Below are 21,623 nucleotides of genomic sequence, written 5' to 3'. Positions count from 1 at the left end.
AAAAATGACCTGTGTAGAACACTTACCACTGGGGTCCAGCTCAAAGTGATCATTTAATAGCTAATGTATATTGAATACCTACGATTCCCAAGTTCCTTATGTATCTTATTTAATCCTCACAACCACCCCTTGATATTGGCACCGTTATCTCCCTTTTCCAGATGAGTAAACTGAGGCATAGGGAAGCTACATAACTTGCTCAAGGTCACAGATTAAGAGAGGCAGACCCTGTTATCCACTCAGACCTCATGTTCTCACACTGCTGCAGAGTCCTGAGCAGACGTTCACGACCTGGTGGGAGATTTGGGTTCCTTTTTTTTTTTTAAACACGTCATATAAACACAACTGATGTAAACGTACTCTGGCAAATGGATGATATATTAGAAAACATCAGGACAATCAAGGCGACTGGCTTAAAGTTTATTTCTACTAGAAAACAAGCCATGTACCTGTTAAGTGCAGATGTTAGCCTGAACCCAGGGTGCTTCTCTTCCTTCCAAGGAGGCTGCTGCCTTTAAAAACCAGAATAACATAAAAAGAAAAAGAAGTTCAATCCACGGGGAGCAAAGGAGAACCTCCGGCCTGGGTTTGAGAACTGGCTCCTCTATTAACCCAGCTGCAAGGCTGACCTCTCCAGTTCCTGTGATTTCTGATTTCCATGATTAAAACTATCACAAATCCATGGGAACAGCAGGAGCAAATGAGATAGCTGGGCACATAACAAGGTTTTTTTGGGTTTTTTTTTTTTTGGTTTTTTTAAAAAGGTCAAACAAGCACCTTTGAATGCCTTTTGAAATGTTTCAAATCTATGACCAGTTCCTCTCTGGGGATGTGAGGTCTTACTCCAGATGTTGAAAAACTACCCCTTGTCACATACCCCGAGTGCGTGGAGTGTGTGCATGTGGGTGCCTGGCCGGACTGGAAGCAGAAATGCTGCAACCCCACACAGACTCCCATGAAGAGGAATATAACTGTTACAGTAGCCCAGTTTATGAAACTATGAATCTGACTAATCCTCCCGCTCTGGAAAGCCTAAGACAATTTTTCTTGAATACAAATTTTTAGAATCTCAATTTGGAGGTATCCTTTTATGATTTAAAATAAAATATTGTGCTTATCCTACAACTGTGGATCCCAAGATTCTTAAGCGCTGCTGAAAACCTACTTGAGGTAGGGGCCAGCTGTCACTCATCTTCATATCGACCTTTTCCAGGTCCTGACTACATTATCCACAGGAAGTGCTGCCAGTGTTTGCCCCGAGAATGGATGGAGAATAGATCTCAACCGAGAGAGCTAAATTTTCTCAATACGTACATTTCAAATGCCTCTTAAATCTGACTAGGTGATCTGAAAATGATACCATGCATCCACCGGATGTAACAATCTTTTCAGTTAATTTTATATTCTGTCACCCTCAGTATTCAAAAACACTCAACTTTTTGGTATATATTCTCTATATACAAAAATACTCAGGGAGACCCTTGGTCAAATCCACTATGCAAATTAGTTTTAGGAGCTTACTAAAGTCTTATGTTTCTTTCAGTAGCTTACCAAGACACGTTATATATTCAAATATAAGAATAAAAAATCAGAGTAGTATGTTGGTAATTGTATTCCAAATGTGTTTCTATTTGGTCTTTAAAATGAAGATCTAGATTGATTTAAATAACTTAATTTTAGACTTTCATATAAGTCTATGATTATACATGGAAAGACTTAAGTTTTATAAGAGAAAACAAGAGCCTGTGCTTTAGATTAGAAATTTCTAAAACAACATTCAAGGTGGATACAATAAAGCGAAACCATCCAAAAATAGCACATGCCCCTCCTATCTTTGAAAATAAGGCTTGCTTACCTTGGCCAACTCTCATCCAGGGGCTGCGAGGCGTAATTAGCTCCAAATGTACTACCATCAAAGTAGAATTTTCAATAAAGGAAAAATATAATGAATGGAAAGTTGAAGCAGAACTAAGAGGCTGGAATCGTGGGGAGTTCAACAACTTTTTTGGTTCTTATCTTTATCTCTACACCCGACATCTCTTCCTCCATGCTTTGTCTTATCAACTTCCTCTGGAAAAATCTATTCTATCTTCTAACCAGTGCCATCTCTGCATGATTCACATGGGGTGTTTCTTTTTTTTTTTCTGCCTGCCCAACATCTTTTACTTTCAAGAACTGCTTCCACCCCGATCTGAAACCTGGTAAGGCTGTCATTCTGTGTGGGCCTGCCTGCCCCACAAAATGTACATAGACCCAATATTTCCAGTCAAGGTAACTTATTCCCCTGCGACTGGTTCAGGGATGGGCTCATGATACAAACAAGGGGGAAAAGGAGTGCCCCCAGCTGACGTGGTGAGCCCGAGGACCACATGGACCTGGGTTTCCCTCCCTGGAAGTCAATTCAGAGGGAGCCCCTCACAGATGCCGAATCTCGATGCTATTGTACAAACCCCTGGATCTAGCCCCTTGGGCTTCTAGTGACATAAGCCAATAAATTTCCTTTTTTCCAAGTTGAGGGTTTCTGTTTCTTATAACTAAAAGAGAGCGGCATTAGGTTTGTGGAGAAATGTGAACTTCCTTGGGTTGTCAGGGGCCCCGTTTTATAATTTCTGTATTCTTCACTGGGTCTAGCCTGCCTTAGAACATATTCCAGGTGAAATGGAAATACGGAAAAACAAATGTGATGCTACACTATACATGCTGAGCACAGTAGAGCCGTTTTGGTTAATTTAGTTAATTATACATATAGAATAGCCTTCTTAAAACATTTTAAATCATATTATTCTCCTGCTAAAAAATCTTCAATGATTCTGTATAAAGGAAGCCAGGGCTTCTGAGCTAGGGCTCAGAAGGAAATGGGAACCAACGGAGAAGGACCCTATCCTACAGGCAGAATCTGGCATTAGTAAAACATGGGCACTAATGAACTCTTCATGAAATATTTCCTTTGCCAGAAGCATTAAGATCACAAGGTTCACTTCCTGTGTATTAGTTTTGTCATGTCTAGTTACCTTCTTCCTTAATCTGAATCTTAGTCAAGGCAATAAAACAGAGCTATTTTCAAAAGAGAGACCAGACATTTCTTCAACACCAAATATTAGGCTTAATGTATGCAAAGTACAGATGAGAACAGACTGCAGAAGGAGACAGAAGAGGAAAAGGTGATAAAGAAATAAGAAGGCCCTCTGAGAGGAAGCACAGCAGTATCTCAGTTGGCAGAGCCATTAGGGAGAAGGCATTGAGCCTTTCTCTTTCCTGCAGAGTTTGATGAATCTCTGTCCAGAAAAGATAAATTTCAGAAGCAGAAGTTTACCACTTCCCTCAGGACACTGCCACCCTTAAAGTCCTTAAGTCCACTTATCTGGAACCTGTAATACAAATTAGAATGCAGTGGTGTAATAGCAGTGCAATGATCAAACATCGATTATTTCAATGTTGAGGTATAAGTCAGCATTTTAGCCTTTCTGATGTGTATTAACAACACGGAAATGTAGTAAATTCCTGAAATTTTAATATGAGTAGGCCGAGGCTTCAAAAGTTAAAAGATGTGACCTCTGAGCTCTCCCAGTTCTCACCATTCACATCTCACTTAATGGATATTCAAAAACCCAACAATTGTTGGCACCAAGAGAACCACTAATGTTAGTAACCACTAATGTCAATAGCTTACAGCTAAATTCAACAGAAGAAAACCTACAAAAGGTTTATTTGTTCTTCTGAAGATTTCAGAAAATTTTGTTCAGGTGGCTTTAATTACTCTACAACACTAATATGTCCTAAAGAACATCCTAAAGACAGAAAAAATACCTTATTTGCAAACTTGAATTTACCATTTAATTCAACAAACATTTCTAGAGTGCTTGCTAGCTGCCAGCAAACAAACAGAACAGCAGCAGAGGTGACAGGGTTTTTAACAAGCCACATCAGCTCCTCACCCAGCACTACGTTAGTTAAGCCTAAGTCAAAAAACAGTCCCACAGGGACTTCCCTGGCGGTCCCGTGGTTGAGACTTTGCCTTCTGGCGCAGGGGGTGCAGGTTCAATCCCTGGTTGGGGAGCCGGGATCCCACATGCCTCCCGGCCAAGGAGCCAAGGCATGGAATGGAGGCAGTATTGTAGCAAATTCCATGAAGACTTTATAAATGGTCAACATTAAAAAAAAAAATCCAAAAACAAACAATCCCACATTATAATGGGCCTTTTTATTTATCCCCCTGTGCACTCCTCTTCTGGCTCCTCCTCTTCTGCCTTCAACCCTGATGGTCCAGAGTTTCTGTGGCCTCACAGCCTCTCAGCCCACATCTGCTTACATTGCTCTCAAAAGGACAGGATGGGAAGAAGGGTCTCAGTATCATGCGTGCCATGTAGAGTGGGAGCAGGGCGAGAGGCTGGGGACTCCGGGCACAGCCACTTTGGGAAGAGTGTCCTGCCTTCCATGCTCACCTTGGTCGGTCCCACCCATGCCTCTGGCTCCATCCATCATCCACAGTCCAGTAACTCATAAATCCATACCTCCAGCTCCCAACAGTTCTCATGAACTTCAGGCTCAAATTTCCAACTGCCTACTCAGCTTCTCCACCAAAAGTACCTCAAATTCTACCTAAAACCCCACTCATCATCTTGCCTCTCGCCTGCTCGTCTTGCTAGGAGTCCATCGTATGTAATGGAGGGTGCCATCCACCCAGGTGCTCCAGGTGGAAATGCCAGTCATCCCGGGCTGCTCTCTCTCCCCAAGTCCCTGCAGTTCTGTAGCGGAGAATCCTTCCCCTCGTGCTCCTGCCTCAGTCCATCGACAAGGGGGCTCCTGCTCCTTCTCAGCTCGGGGAGGGTCAGAGGGAAAGTTCTCACACACTCTTTCCCAAAGGAAGGGGAGTAGCCCTTCTGCTGATATGACAGGACACCTGCTGGCCCATTTCCCCATGGGTGGGGTCACTGAGCCTCAGAAGCTCCAAACAAGTCCGACCCTGTCTCTTTCTTGTGCTGCCTGCTCGTGGCTGGTGAGCACAGCCGGGTTCTTCTTTTGGCTTCCTGTTCCCATGAGGTAAGGGCACCCAGGGCAGGGCTCAGGAACTGCCTTCTTGAGCAGCCTAGGGGCGACCATGTTCTCTCCTGCCCTCTGCAACTCCGTGCTCCTCCAGGCACAGAGTTTGTGGGGCAGGTTCATGATGGTCCACGCAGCTGGTGGGGTAAGTGAACTCCAGGTCTGGTGGGTTAATAGAACCCACCCACCAAGACAAGTGCCAGGGTCAGATTTAACATATAAAACTGACCACAATTTGGTTCCTTCCTAATTTCTCAACCATGTCTTCACCATCGCTCAACTTCCTCTTGTCCTTTTACCTCCAACTATGTCCTGCCAGAATACATCTAAAAGTCAAACATGAAGGGAGGTACATGAGTGAGATCTTTTTTGAGTCCCTGTGTGTATGAAACTGTCCTCCTGTTTACCTCAGCATGCGAGTGACAAATAGGCGGCATGTGGGATTTTGAAGTCTGACTATTTTCCCCTTAAAACTCTAAAAACTAGCATTTCCTTATCCTCCAAGATGGAAATCCTTAATGGGTGGTAGGTAAAAACTGGATTTTGTGATCAACTAAGTTTTGGAAACCCTGGATTAAAGACAAGTTTCTTAACTGCCAGGCTTCTCAGACCCCTAATATAAACTGTGAAGCTTCAAGAAGATACAGAGAACCCGACATTTCTCAAATATAATAGGCAGTGCATTTCAAAGAAACAGTGTTCTATAAACTGACATCCTAAAATTTTCATCTCATTGTATGAAAAGAATCAAAGCAAGGCCTATTCCAAAGAGGAAAGCCATTCCTAACTTTGGCAGGTCTTAAGGCATCTCTTCGTGACTGTTCACCCTAGTTTTCTGGACACAATATACTCTCAAACCTTGTTGGGAATGTAAATCAGAAAATTTCTAAACGTTTGTTTTTCTTTCTTCCTAAAAACACATCTCTTTTAGAGGGAGGCGTTTCTTATGATTCTTCAGTGTGTCCCCCTTTTCTTCAATGTATTATCCACAGGTCTGAGATAATATTATATTTGCTGTAAATTTATGTTAATAGCTCAGAAATTCAACAGGATGGTGTTTGGGATACATGTTTGCTGCCTTTGAGGAGTGAGAAGGGCTGCTGAAGACATGAGCAGCTGCAGGAAGGTAGGAGAGCCTCTCCTCCGAGTTCTCAGGCCCAGGCCCCCAGCTGGGGACCAGGCAGCGCCTCTCTGCTGCCCTGAGTACAGTCCTGGGCCAGATCTCAGGTGGGCAGTGCCCTGGTCTCTGCTTCTGGCGGCCGCCATGCCAACAGCAGAGCCCAGAGCCCACTGTGCCAGCCTTCCCTGCTACGGTGGCTGCCCACTGCCCACCACGGGAGGAATGCCCTTGTGCCAGATCTCCGCTGCTTGTGGTGCCCACACTGTTAACAATGTTCATTTGAGATCATAGGACTGAACCCTTCTCTAAGTCACTGTGCGCGTTCTAAAATAACACCCAAGCCAAGAAACAGCTGGAAGAAGAAAATTCTGAATACATTTCTTCTCTTTGTTCTAGCAAAGATTCAAACCGGTGTTAATACTTCCGAATAATAAAACTTCATTAAGGAAGTAATAGATCGGTGAGAAAGGCAACCATTTTAAGCAAATTATTGCAAAATCAAATGAATGCAGGCCAGGAAAGGAAAGATGGAATTGCAGCCCTCTTCCCCATCTTCTCCTGAATATATTCATATCTTCGACATAAAATCATTCCACTTTTATATTTTACTAGGAGCTCAAGGTCCCTTGATTCTTCAAGAGACTCTCTGTTTATTCATGGGCAGGCCTACGCTAAAGAACTCTTTTGAGTCAGCAGATGTCAGTCCCAGGACCCCCGTTAGGTGCTTCAGAGAGACATCTCATGGTCGGTGAATCAGACTTGCACTGTCTGATGAACAACTTTAATTCATCTGTATATTTATTTGGTTCTTGCTTCTCCTGCCCTTAGGAGTTGATCTGCTTTGCTGCTGCTCTCATGAATTGACCCATATACACAGTCAAGTTCTAACCTATGACTTATTACCTGAAAAGAGATAGAGTCACCTGAACAGACAGTGAAGTCTTCCCTCCGGCACTTTGCACAAGCTGTTCACTCCGCCTGAAACATCTCCTCCCGGCTGTCTTCCTCCCTGCATATCACAACCACCTGAAGTTATTTTCCTTTAATAATTTTTTTTTTTTTTTCACCTGTTTGTTGTCTGTCATCTCCCACAGGACTGTAAACTCAAGAAGGCAGGGACACGTCTGTCTCATACACCTCTGAGTCCCCAGTGCTTAGAACAGTACCTTGTACAGAGAAGGGGCTCTGTGAATACCTGTTAAATAAATAAACATGCTATCCCCTCACTTGTTACCTATCCTTCAAGCCTCAGATTTTCCTCTGGGATGCCTTCTCCATCTCCCCAAGACTGGTGCAGGCTGTGCTACTCTGAGCTTGCACAGCCCCTAAGCTGCATCACCTGCAGCTCACCACACTGTGCTGACACCGTTTGCTTGGCCAGCTGCCTCTCCCACTGAACTACAAGCAACTTGAGGGCAGGGACTACGTTATGTTTCCCATGATATCTATAGTGTCTAAATGGTGCCTAACACTAACTGTTAAGTGAATGAACATTTTTCTCCGTTGCTTTTCTTCAATCTCCTCCTCTTCTAGACAGTCCTCTAGTTTAAAAAGCTGTGAGTATATGCATATATTTAGACTATACTTGCTGCAAAAAGGATTTGAAATAGCTATAAATATATCTATATGTATTATAATATTCAGAGAGAACACCTACAAGGGAAAGAGGGAATTGAGAAATTAGAAAAAGATACAATGTTAGTTACATCAAGAAACACTCTTTTACTTGAAAATTCCAAGCAATTTAGACAATGGTTCCAGGAACTGCTCCACCCGCACACATGTGAATGAGCTGAAGTACTGCCTGAATTCTCCTTTCCTTTTGCATTCTATGTAAAAGTTACTACACATTCCAGAAAGGAATTTGAGGGGTATTGGTGGTTAAATGGTAGAATTCTCGCCTCCCAGAAAGAACTTGGAAAAATTAGTTATCAACTTCATTTTCCCAGATAATGGTCACATGATACACAAAATTAGAAGTCAAGGTATCTCAGTGGACCAAATGTGGTGTGTCCCTGGGGGTGGAAGAGAGGAGAAGTAAACATTCATTGGGGTCATTACCCTCGCCTCACATTGACAGAAAACTGCAAGAAGCCCAAGGGCAAGAGAAGCAGTGGTTTCCTCTGTGCGACCCCCCCCCCCCCCCCCCCCCCCCCCCCCGCAACTCCTCCCAGGGGGTCTCTCTTGAGTGTGGTCCTGGGGACCACTGAGTGCTGTAGCGAGGGAGGGGCTCAGGCTGGGGGGTCAGCTTGACCTGGGCTGAATCTGGGCCCCTCCAACCTCAGCAGTGGAATTTTGGGCAAGTTACTCTGACACTCAGTTTCCTCATTGGAAAATGGGGGTTAAAAAAAGTAAACTGCTCAGTAAGTATTGAGGACTAAATGACATATGAACTGCCCAGCACAGTGTCTGGCATGGGTAGGTGCTCAGTAAACATAAGCGTCCTCCCCCCACTTCCTGGTTTCTAGGCTGGTGAAGCGAACTCTACCATCACTGCCAGGAATCCAGCTCTGCAGTAAGACTTACCCCGCCTTTCTCGTCTTCCTCCACCCCTGCGGGTGAGAAGAGTGAAGTGAGAACTCAGGCCCTCCTCCCACAAAATCCAGCTCAGGTCTGTTTCCAAAAGCCCTGAGCACAATGCTGGACCCCGAGCAGCACACCCCACTCTGGCCTCAAAAATAAAATTGTCAGATGAATTCACAATCTCCTTTTTTTCTTCCTACTTAATAGCATAGGATTTGGTGTGAGTGAATATCACTACGTAAGATTTTCCTAAATACCAGCTTTATATTTTAGTTGTCATCTATTGAATTTGAAACTCCATAAATAGAAAATCATATAAAATTTCTTCTGTAAGTTCTAGCAGCAGGTCAGTGGGTCAACAGAAATAAAAACAAATCACCTATCTGTCTGTTTGTTTTGGCTGGACAGATTAAATCTATCTAACCTGATTCAAAGTCACGTTTAATTCTGACTGCTGATTTCTGAAGAAAATGCTGAGAAGGCCTTGCAGTGGGGCTGAATTACATGTTGTTTATGTTCAGTTACTTCATTAAACTGAACTTTATTGACACTTTCATAAAGTAAACATCTACAATGATCCTTCCAATTTTTACCTGCGGAGATGTTTCTGGTTTCCAACTCACTTATTTTTCTTGCCTCTGTTCATCAGATAAAATGAAGATTTTGAGGCCAAAGGGGAATGACAGGGAAGATACATCCTGAAAACCTTTCAAAACTTATCCTCTCCTCAGACAATGAAAAAGGATATTTGTCGTCCTGGCTTGTCCCCAGACCGTCGGTGGAGGGGGTGGAAGCGGGTCCGGGACGGCCTCTCCACCAGCCCATGGTGGCGGGTTCCGCGCACGCTGTCAGCTGGGTGGAACGCCGGCTGTGGAGAGAAGGGAGAGAGTTGGCCTGTGACCGTGACATTGCCACTCACCCTCAAGAACACCAACTGATCACAACAACAGATGACAAGGCTGACTTTATAATTTTACTGGTGTCTATGACTGTGCCTTGAGTCAAGGTAAATAAAATGCAGCACATGGAGCTGTTTCTACATCATTACAGAATAATTTAAAATAGTCTTTAGTGTGTGAAGATGAAAGCTGAAAGAATGATATATTAAAAGTTGTCACAATTTGGAGACTATGGACTCATACATCAAATCCCAGGAATTAGGAGATAAGCATGAAATATAAAAGAGGTGTACTTAAGACAGAAGCGAACTGAGTACCTACAGCGTGCAGTGTTCAGAAACATAGATGTGGCATCCAGAAATAAAATGGGATACCTCCTGGGGACTGGGGACTACTTGCTCTATACGGTGTCTTTTTATATTTTTGATTGACTCGACAATGTTTAAAAATTCAGGTTTGGGGCTTCTAGTGAAAAATCTGAACATCTTGGCCACACTGGTCCCAAATTCCCACTTGGCAATGGGGACTGAAATTGAGAGTAGCTGACTTCTTATGTTAGACATCTGAGTTTGTGACCCCTGAGTCAAGGCGAGAAAAAAGAATACTACCTGAATACAACTGGGAAACACACAACTCATTATCAACTCATTTATACCCCAAATGGTACAAATGAAAATACAAACAGATTCAAGATAAATCCATGGTCAATAAATACAAAATCTTTTATTAATGGAGGCTTGGGTGACATTCTTAACATTTTTGAGTTTGGCATGATAAAAGGCAACCTTTTTTTTTTTTTAACATCTTTGTTGGAGTATAATTGCTTTACAGTGCTGTGTTAGTTTCTGCTGTATTACAAAGTGAATCAGCTATATGCATACGTATATCCCCATATCCCCTTCCTCTTGCGTCTCCCTCCCATCCTCTTTATCTCATCCCTCTAGGTGGTCACAAGCAAAAACCAAATCCTAGGCTGGACCATTCTACCTCACATAATGGGGCAATGTGTATACAATATTATGCCAGAGATGTTTGTGAAATACATGAAAACAGATTTTCTTTTATGTAAACTGAATCATATGTCAAATACCTAGCTTACTATGAAAGGAATCCTCTGACGGAGTATGTCTTTCTGGGGGAGCTTCTTTTAGTTAAGAATTGGTCGCTAATTTTTCTTTGTTATAAACACACAGATTTTCTTATATCGGATTTGGGAATGACTCCTATTTCTCCCGAGTGGACTGATAAAATGTCTGGACTAGTTTAGTTGAACAGTTCTGTCAGCAAAGGGTCCCAGGTCCCAGCCTGTCTCAGTTCTCTAGTTTTACAATCCAAATCTATTAACTCCTAAAATAAAGAGATCTTACTGAGGAACAACCTCTGGTACTGGAAGAAAAACATCCATTGTGATAGGTAAGATGGATGTTGATCTCAGACAAGACAGCACACTAATCTAGGGAGTGATAAGTTGAAACACCTTTGTTAATCAAGAGGGTGAATACCCAAGGCACACTTTATCAGGACCTGCTTACACAGCAGACATAATTTTTAAGAGACAGATTACTTTGTTCCAGGATAAAAGAAAAGGGAGGACTCTCTGGTAATAAAATCACACGAATGTTAACTGTACTTGAAAATAACATTTTCCTCTAGGAGTCGTAGAGCACAACTACTGCCAGACTGAGCTCCCAGAGGCCAGCCTACAGAAGGGGCACCGAGGGTCTTTAGAAGGGGATCCAAGGGGACTTCCCCGGCGGTGCAGTGGTTAAGACTCTGTGCTTCCACTGCAGGGGAACTGAGATCCCGCATGCCGCACGGCGTGGCCAAAATAATAAAATTAAAAATAAAGGGGAGGGATCCAAAAAGCAGAAAGCTCTTGGAATGTCTTCTGAACTTCCTACTACACATATATTTTCTATTTACACTTGCCTGTTTTGCCTTAACCCTTGCTGGCCCAGATCCTCTATTATTACTCGGACTCAGTGTGTGTGTGTGTGTGTGTGTGTGTGTGTGTGTGTGTGTGTGTGTGTGTGTGTAGGGGAAATCTCTGGCCACATTTGAAATTTTCTTCTCTTCCTCACCGTGGCACAAGTTCAACTCTCTGCCGCTGTAGTAGCTGATCTTCTTCCACACTATATTTGACTTTAGCCCTCTCAACTCACAGGGTCTTGCCCATCAAATGAACTACAGCAGTTCAGCCCAGGAAGCTGGAACTGGAGGAGGTTTCACAGTGAAGGAGTCTGTTAAACACTATGGTGTTTGGTAGTTGACCTAAGTCTCTGGATCCCAAAAAGCTAGGGACAAACAGACACACAGTTCTCCTGTTCCCACCAACTTCCAATCTCGTCCTTGATAAGAGCTAAAATTCTGTTATTTAAAAATGTATTTCTTAAGCTAACTTTAATACAAAAAAGGAATAAAACCCTACCACCCTGAAGGTCAAGTACTTCATTTCTTCTGTTCCTTTTCAAGTTTTATCCATAGTTTTTACATGGTGGTACCCATAGCACATTTATTTTTGTGATCTATTTTCCGTACTTAACATTTTGTAAACAATCTTCCATATATTATGTAATCCTTACAGTTATTAATTCAATAAGCGTACAGTATTTCATTTCCAACATTCATAAGGCCAAAACTCCATTATACAGTTCAAAGAACTTGTGGTTTGGAATCAAAGAAAACAGTCTCAGTCCAGAATCTTCCACTTACTAACAAGTTACTTCGTTTGTCTTCCTTATCGGTAAAGTGGAAATGATCATCTGATAACTTCCTCACAGGCTTGTTGAGAAAACGAAATTAAATTATGTGTGTGAAAGCTGCCTTATCCCAAGGAAACTGGGTGTTACAGACTGAATTGTGTCCCCCAGAATTTGTGCATTAAAGCCCTAATCCCCAATGTGACTGTATTTGGAGATGGGGTCTTTAAGGAAGTAATTAAGGTTAAATGAGGTCATAAGGTAGGATCTAATCCATAGGACTGGTGTCTTTTTTTTTTTTTTTTTTTTAGGACTGGTGTCCTTTTAAGAAGAGGAAGAGACACCAGGAGGACACGCACACAGATGAAAGGCCATGTGAGGACAAAGCAAGAAGGCAGCCATCTGCAAGCCAGGAAGAGAGTCCTCAATAGAAACCAAACTACCAACACCTTGATTTTGAACTTTACAGCCTCCAGAACTATGAAAAAATAAATTTCTGTTGTTTAAGGCACCCAGTCTGTGGTATTCTATTAGGGAAGGTCCAGCAGGCCAATACACTGGGCATCAGAAGGAGGATGGATATCCAGGTGGTGGGACACTGGAGAGCATCTTGTTAAAGGTGAGGCCACCCTGCAGAGCCCTTCTGTGGACAGCAGGAGTGACATCATCATTAGGGGCATCCTCCAGCATTCTGAGCCTCCCACACCCATCTGCTGCCCATGCCATGTCACCTCTGAAAGCTGCAATCTGGGATGAATGCCTAAAAAGAATGTTGGCAGGGCTTTGTGACTTGCTTTAATCAATGGATCATGAGCACACGTGATATACATCTTGTCCAAACAGAAACTCTCACACCCTTCCTTCTGCCATGAGAATGCCATGTCCCAAAGAGCGGATGCTGCTTCAACCTCAGTTGCAGAAGGGGAAGATACAGGGAGGAGAGCACAGCAGGGAATATGAGTGAAAAACAAAGGTTTGCTGAAAGTCCCAGAGTTTTTGAATTGGTTGGTACTGTAGCAAAGCTGACTGATATGGCAGTGATGGCAGAGAGACTGCAGTGAGATGGAGAGTCCTGCTTTTCACGAAGAGCAACGAGGGAAGTGGAAAGTCAAAAGAGCCTGCAAATTGGTGCCTACATGTTTTAAGGAGGGCCTCAGGCTCAGGTTCTGACAAGCACCACCCGATCTGAAAACGTGGGACCCAGACACTAAGTAGAGAATACAGGACTCCTGCACACCCGTATACAGAAGCTCCTCCACACTGATATCTGGGATCCGGTGCTGGACTACCCATAGGTAGACCGAGCACATTCTTAGGATACAAGCAAGAAAAGGGCAACACAGAAGAGGAAGACTCTATTTGAGAGACTGTCCAATAACATTCAAAGTATTCAGTGTGGGAAAAATCAGAATTTAGCTGGATTTCCTTATCTTTTTGTTTGTTTGTTTGTTCTGGAAGGCTTAACAGTTTTTATTCTGAAATACATAGGGATGGGAGGTCCAATAACCGCTTCAAGGCCCGGGCCAGCATTGGTCTTACTGCAGGGCCCCAGGCACTAGAAAGCGGATGGGAACCGCACATGGGGAGTGGCAGTGTCCTCGCTGGCTGCCTGAGGTAATGCAGGGGTGAGGGTTAGCACCAGGAGGCTCTCAGTAGGAAACTGAGCAGTGAAGGGGTGGCCAGAGAATTCTGTTTCACATTGTGACTGAATTGCCAGGGCCTGAGCATGGAGAGGAATGACCGAGTGGTAACCCAAGGCAGGGGAAAGGTGGATTCTGGGCTTAGGTCCCCAAATCTGAGAGAGGGTAGACTAGGTGGAGCACAGGCCAAACACCAAGGTTCCACGGACCTCAACAGTGAAGGACAATGAGGCCGGGGCGGGAGGGTACAGGTGCTTCCTGAGTTGGCAAGTAGCTAGCCATAGGCATTCTTACTTAGTTTCTGTGGCTGGGCTTTGGGGGGAGGAGGCGAATTCAAAGCGGTTCAAGGTACTTCTGGGAATTGAATGTCCACTTGCAGAGAGCCCCCGTTTCAGGCTCTCCCCGCTTTGCAGAATTGCATGCTCCTGATTGCTTCTGAAAATACCTCTACGTGGATGGCAAATTGGTTCAGGTTTCCAGGTATTAGGGTGGCTGATAGGGCGGGGGCAACATGGCTAATGCTGATAGCGGAACTCTTTCCGAGATGAAACAGGACACGTGAATCCTCCAAAAGAAGCAGCGTTGAGGATTTGCAGGGCAACGGCAGACAGGACCACACTCCCAGAGCACTCCCCCCAAGGACCGAGACCTCACGCAGGTGTCTTTACATGCAGCACCATATGCAGTCACCTCACATCACCTGTGAAAGCTGCAGCCTGGGGTGAATGGCTGAACGTGGCAGCTGGATTTCCTTACCTTTCCTGGGAGGAAGATTACTTCCTCTAATTAGACACTATTGATCTATCAATGTGACCTACATTTGCATTGATTCTTTTAGCAGACGTACCGCATCACTGGCAGATCATTAAGTTTGTGGCTAATTAGAAACCCCAGATCTTACATGACTAACAAACCACAAGCAGATTCCTACTACTAAGCCCATGTTTAGTCATGGAATGAGCTGAAGTTTGAGAATTGGAGAGCTGCTTATTGCCAACTCAAGGAGACTGTCATTATTAAAGGTATATATGCTATAGCATATTCTTTATATGTGAATGACCAAGCCACACTTCTTTCTTGCAGCAAAATCAATTCTTACTTACAGCTGTATTTCTATACGATGTTATTAAAAAAAGGAGCAATGTAATTTGCAACTTCTCTCAAGTGAAATATAGATTTCTAAATGCTAGTAGGATGGCCAAGTACATTCCTGCACTGTAAGAAGTTCTACTGAGTTTTTAAAAATATATTTAAAACATTTGAGAGGACAGAGATTAAGCATATTAATGGTTCCTCTGAAAAGTCTTGATCCAGAATACCATAACCTCAGTATCTTTACAAGGGGATGCCCAATCACTATCTCAAACAGAAACAATTCCACATAAGACAACTCTCAGTAGCATCATTTGTAGACATTATGATAACTAAAGCGCAAGAAAAAAAAATCCTGTCAGAGCAACAGATATTATTCTGGAATACCACTGTCAATACTAGAAACACATACTGACAGGAGTTGCACTGGATGTGATGATACCGTTATTTTACGGTATGAGGACAATGTGCTAGCCTGAACCAGGGGTCATTTATGTGACAACTTCACCCATCTCAGCAGCAAACCAGGAAGCAAAGAGAGTCTCTAAGCAACAAAAACAGAACCCTCCAGGAGAGCACTTGGAAGGGAGCCCCTCAGGTTCTCCATTACACCTTACCTGAGCCTAATAAACTGGACCACCTGGCTTTTCAGCCCAGAGCAGGTGAAAATAAGGTGGGGATGAGCAACACAAGGGAACAGGGCTGCTGGCTTATCAGAGTGATAAGCAAAAGGACTGCTGACCATAATGGAATCCAGCTCCGTGCTTTCCTTCTACAGATGAGAAACCAGGACCCAGGGAGATGAAGTGATTTTTTCTCACCGTCACACAGCCTGGCAACTTGAACTCAGGATTCTGAGTCTCCTTCAGGGTTCTCTTCACCTCACCATTTTGCCTCCTTTGCTCAGTCACCCACACAAAATCAGTTATTTTTGAGATTGTAAGTGGATTTTTGCTGACATATACAGAAAAAATAAAAAATATTTTTCCAGAAATGTTCCAGACAAAATTTTATTATGTTCTCATAAATCTACTGATGACCCAAGATTCAATTAAAGGGTAAGAGCCCTGCTAGGGTATCTGGCTATCCTGCAGTATAAACAGCATACTTATCTTTTATATTGGATCCAACAGTCTCATTTGGGGTAAGTGTCCAACAATATTTTATAAAGGTTAGCTACAAGTCCCAAGGCTATTTATTGACCTTCCCATGCTTCCTCCTATAGAATTAAAATGCTACATGGTGTCTGTCTAAATTACTGTATATATTTGAGCTCCCATCTGTTTCCCTCCTCCCCAGTAGAGCTAGAGGTGGAACAGGAGACTGGGTAGAAGTTTAACAGATCATAAAGGCACTGCTAGACGTGGTGTGTTAATGCTTGGCTCTGAGGTCACCCTCGCACTCACTAATTTGCTCTACAGGACCTCCAGCCCGCCCACAATGCTGTTTAGCTCTTCTTTCGATCATGAAAGACTAACCCCTGGTTCTGAATACATTTCTCTGGGGGGAAGACTGGAGACTTTAAAAGGGCAGGAAGGCAGATTCCCTGAGTTTGCAGCGCTTCTTATTTATATGCAGGCTATAGTTAATGGACGACGTTATAGGTCCCCTCTTTTAAAAAAGAGTCTAACAAAGGGACAACTGTGCCTCTCTTGGGAACCCAGCCACATTCCAGGATCATTCCAGCCACAGCCAGGGCTTCCTTTGGTTCTCATGATGAAGGGAGGGAGGGAGTCAGGAAGACCTGCCCACTGCAAAGAAGAGGCTATTAATTCACTCCCTGGGGGCTAAATGGAGCATTTTAATTCTGCCTTACAAAACGAGCAGAATAAAAAGGATTTCATAGCTTGGTTAGAGACTCTATTATATCACCATCAAAACAAAACAAAACAAAACAACCTTAAAATATAATTCAAAATACTTTACAAATCTCCAGGATCAGACGTGCCAGCGCTCTGCCAGCCCTCCCTGACCTCAGCTCCCCAGCCTCTTCCTTTGCCCTCTGCAGTGTTAAAATTGGGCAGCAGCTGGTGCTCAGCCACGCCAGTGGGCTAGATCTTGAGTTCACAAAACTGTAAGGCTCCTAACTTCTGGGAATAAGGTAAGGCTTTTCTCCCAGCAGGTGGCCAATGCTACACTATCTTCAGGCTGGTCTTAGTCCAGTTTTACAGGGTACTTTGACTCTCAGAGCCCCTGAATCACCTGAGTGGGTAGTTTTTATTTTATTTTTAACATTGAGACCATGCCTTTTTTGCCAACTGAATTTGGGATCCAATCTTCTCCCAAGGACCAAATGAGTCCTGCTGTGAGGATGAAAAGAAGCTACAAAGAGCAGAGCAGAGCAGAGAAGGTGCTGGCACCCAAACCTTCTAACCTGTGACATGGCCTGTCACCATATCTGTATCCCATGTGTTGCCCCTTCCTAGTCCTTATTTTTAAATGAAAGGTAAAAGGGAAGAAAAGTTAATAAGATAAACTAAGGATAAAGATTACTCTAAAATATGACTGATAAAACAGTTTGTTTTTTAAGGCAGCAAAGGTCCAAACAGAAAAAAAAAAATCAAAGCAGTCAAAATTATCTCAGAGGACCAGGAGGAATAATCTGTAAAAATAAGAAATAACAACAAAGCATAAAACATGCCCAGAGTGCAGGGTTTAGGGTTCATAGCGGGGCTCTTGTTCCCGGAAGAGGCAGTTGAGAAGGTCAATATCCCAGGTGGGGCTCGCACAGGCATCTCACCTGGAGAGGTTGGTGGGTGACATTCTGCTGACCTAGCGGACTGCAAGCGGTGAGACCTGTTATTCTGCCCCAGCACCTTCCCTCTCGGCCCCCACATGGTGTCTGTGACAGTGGGTTCCAACACACGTTTGATGAATTATTATTATGTTTCTAAATAAGCAGAGTGTGTGATGTATATAGGGTGTAGAGAAGATATTAGAAGCCCTGTTTCCACCACTCAGTTTTCTATTTTTTTTGTGTAATAATATAACAGTACAGGGGTATGTATATATAACTAACAAACAAAAACGTAACCAGATTGGGGATACAAAACTCTTTTTTACTACTAGGATGCATGATCAAAAAGTTTAAATGACAAAATGTTGAGAATTATTGAAACTGGTGATGGCTATATGGGAGCTTAGTATTCTATTCTTTCTACTTTGGGGGATAGCTAAAATTTTCCATAATAAAAAGAATTTCCACTTCAAATCCTCAGGGATGGGCATGGGCATGGCAGAGGTTAATGCAGACCCCAGGCCCCTGCAGGCATATTATACTGTCTTTCCAGGAAATACCACACAAGCACCCACAGAGGTAGAAGTTTTAAACTGTCCATTCCCATCCCCGCCTTCCTGCCTGGTGCAATGTCTTCAGTGGAAAGAGAGGCCTTCTGTTGAGTGCAGCTCCCCTTTGGCTCCTAATATGATCATGACTAGAGAAATCAGTTCTGGGTAAATTGGGTCTGCCCATTTATTTCCTCCAGAAGAAGCTGATTTGCTTCTTATGTGATGATGGAATGATGGAAAGGAACTGTGGAAGGGAGGAACTGGTTTTTGTGAGCTAAGACTTGAGCAGTGACAGGGCAGGGCAGCAGGTGCCTGGCCTAGAGGCAGGTTAAACAGGAAAGCAACTGGCCAGTAGAGTAAGGCCAATGGTGTCCTCAGAGGCCAGAGGGGTCAGATAGGTATTTTAGGTCCGGTAGGAAAGGAGTCAAAGCACCTGAACGTGGCTTTACCCCATCACCTGCCTCTTCCTGCCGTATGAGACAGAGGTGAGGAAGAGTCATGTGTAGGCACGGACTGCCCTTCTTCCCTCTCCTTTCAGTCTCGCTGCATCGTGAATCACGCCAGATACACCACCCTGATTAAACTTGGTAAGATACTTCACTGAGTTTAAAAGAGATCTGTAATTTGGAATTAAAAAAAAAAAAGTAAGGGAGATAAATGCAACAAAATTGACAAAGTGTTGAAAATTATTGAGGGAAATGGGTGGAGGCAGTCAAAAGGCACAAACTTCCAGTTTTAAGATAAACAAGTTCTGAGGATGTAATGTATGGCATGGTGACTAGAGCTAATAATACCATAATACATATTTGAAAGTTGCTAAGATAGTAGATCTTAAAAGTTCCCATCAATGAAAAAAAAAATGTGTAACTGTGTGTGGTGATGGACGTTAACTAGACTTATTGTGGTAATCATTTTTTTAAAAAATCACATACATATTTAATTAAGAAACTAATAATGCAATATTACCCAAATAAAAGTAAGCACATGCTTAATTATCATGTTCTATATTTCAGAGAAGAGATATTAAGGATTTATGCCATAAGTTTATTTACAAACATATCTAGGATGCTGAGTTCAAGAGTTTGATCCTTTTTTCAAAGAGACAGCACATCTCAAAATGCTCCTCTTCATATCTGTCTCATGGATTATTTTTTAAGCAGTTGGTGTCTTACTATAAAGAAAGGTGCTGTAAATCCAGACGCAAAGTACAAAGTCATCATAGCTAGTATCCGCCACTTGTTTTCCACTGAAAATGCTAAATTCTTCCCTGGACCCTCCTCATAGCGGCTCCTACGGACCACTGAGGCTGTGAACCTCCGAATGCTCTGTCCCAACACGGTGCTGTTGGAAGCTCGGCGAAAGGCGCAGAGACTGAAGGTGGAAGAAATGGCAGCAGCACACCAAGCCCGCCTTTCCTCATGACCTTGTTCCCCTGTGTATTGTGGTAATCATTTTTTTGCAATATATACACAGAGCAAATCATTATGTTGTATACCTTAAACTAATACAATGTTATATGTCAATTATACCTCAATAAAACTGGAAAATATTAAGACTGGTGATGAGTATAAGGGGGTTCATTATTCTATTCTCTACTTTAGGGTATATTTTACATTTTCAAATAAAAAGTTTAATTTTTTAAAATTAAAATTGTGACACTATAGTAAATTAAGGGTGTCTTTTTTTCAGCTTTAACCCAATAACTTACAGACATGCAAAAAAAGAGATGAAAGCTAAGTGTTTTACCATATGGCCTGCAAAAATTATTACTAAAATACTTTTCTTCACATGACTTTAAAGGACAAAATAAGTGTATAATTTCACAAAGGAACTAGGAAGGTATATCATAAAAGAAAATGTTTCTAGAGGGAATAAAATAATCTGGAATATTTAGTTAGATATAACAGCACATGGCAATTCTAAACAAAGCATATTGAGTTTTAAAAAAGACAACGAAATGTACATCCTGTTTTTGATTTAAAAGAGCCTTGGGTACTTTTCCTCACCCGACTACTTGCTCATGAAGAGGCACACATAGTGTCCTGTTCCTCCTGGATTCATACAGTCAGTCACAAGAGTTAGGAACGCCCTTACAGGCCTATCAATCCCACTATGCAGCACCCTTGCCGCAGCCATCCAGCCTCTACTAGACCCCACAGGAGATGGGACCCGATGACTTTCCCAGGCAGGCCACTCCTTTTTCATACAGCCCTGCTTCTGGTATATCTTCCCTTAGGCTGAGCTGTAAAGTATCCTTGGGGGAATCTCTTGGGGGAATCTGCCCAGATGAGAGGTTTCTAAAAATTCATCATTATAAGGTCATTCTTCTCCATGAGGAACCAAGTTACCAAAAGTAGGAGGATTTGTCTGTGGGACCAGGTTCTCCATTTAATTTGAGTTCAAACTGCAAATGAGTCTGGGTGCTTGTTTGGAGACTCCAGGTTAAGTGGGTTTGGCATTCCTTTTGTCACCTAATACAAAAACTGGCAGGGCTCATAAGGAGGGAGTCTTTTCTTCTCACCTGCAAGTGCTCCCCTCTGCCTACAGACAGGGGAGAGAAATCCAACCACTCAGACGTGAGCTGGTGAGAGCTGCCATCCTGAACCGGGCCCCTCCTTTGGATGGGTGAATGTGCTACCAACAGCTTCTTGGTTCCCAACAGTAGGGCAGGGTCTCTCCCTTACAAGGAAGGTGGGCCTTTCTCCAGCTCTGGCCTGTGACTGGTGAGGTAAGCCTGGTCAGCCCTGCCTACGCGGGCACGCAGGTGGCCTCACTTCCAGGAAGAGGGAGGCGTGAGGAGGGATGTCCCATTTTGATCCCAGAGCCCCGCCCAAAAGGGCTCTGGGAGCTACCCAGCAGCTAGTAATAAAGGTAATAAAGCTAATGATCTGATCCTCCATCGGCTCCCTGAGTCATCTACCCACCAGTGAGAACCCAGAAAAGGGAACGGCGATCAATCAGCTTCAACTGCCAGAATGTTATGGTTCAGCTTCTCAGATTAGGCACCATTAACACAGCCCTAACTAACTACTTTACCTGGTACCCTAAAAAATGGATAAGGAAAATTATCATCAGTGAACTTGGTTATTTTTGTGGGATTTCAAAGTTTTGAGGTGACTGTATTTCATCTGATGCTCCAACGGTGGAGGTGTGCAATCCGCATGGAGTATAAAACAGAGATTAAAAGTAAAATGGTTCCTCAATGCCATAATTCAGATGTTTCCTCTAAAGCCACCAAGAAACGTATTGAGAAATGCTAAAGAAAAATTTTTTTTTTCATTTTCTGTGTATTTCACTTGTTTGTGTTTAGGGAATTTTTGAT

The 21,623-nt window shown here is 43.1% G+C and overlaps 1 protein-coding gene across 8 annotated transcripts in view; it reads right to left on the bottom strand.

The window, feature by feature from the left end:
* CRTC3 (CREB regulated transcription coactivator 3) overlaps positions 1 to 21,623 on the bottom strand; it is a 101,930-nt gene that overhangs the window by 32,584 nt on the left and 47,723 nt on the right. For 6 of the 8 annotated variants that reach the window (XR_003429243.1, XR_003429244.1, XR_003429242.1 and 3 more), the window contains exons 3-5: positions 9,432 to 9,551; positions 1,856 to 1,917; positions 450 to 512 (exon numbers count right to left, since the gene is read on the bottom strand). Coding sequence is in view for 5 of the 8 variants with exons in the window: in XM_027089266.1 (XP_026945067.1) it covers positions 450 to 512; positions 1,856 to 1,917; positions 9,432 to 9,551 (245 nt within the window). In the remaining 3 variants the exon portion in view is untranslated. Of the gene's footprint in view, positions 1 to 449; positions 513 to 1,855; positions 1,918 to 4,442; positions 6,082 to 9,431; positions 9,552 to 21,623 lie in introns of those variants that run through there. The other 2 variants (XM_027089267.1, XM_027089268.1) reach the window with 2 other exon arrangements.

Source organism: Aethalodelphis obliquidens, unplaced genomic scaffold (genome assembly GCF_003676395.1).
Source record: "Aethalodelphis obliquidens isolate GAN/ISIS:26980383/991018 unplaced genomic scaffold, ASM367639v1 scaffold65, whole genome shotgun sequence".
NCBI lineage: Eukaryota > Metazoa > Chordata > Mammalia > Artiodactyla > Delphinidae > Aethalodelphis > Aethalodelphis obliquidens.
Note: the sequence above shows the minus strand (reverse complement) of the source record. Positions and strands in the feature narration are given on the sequence as shown.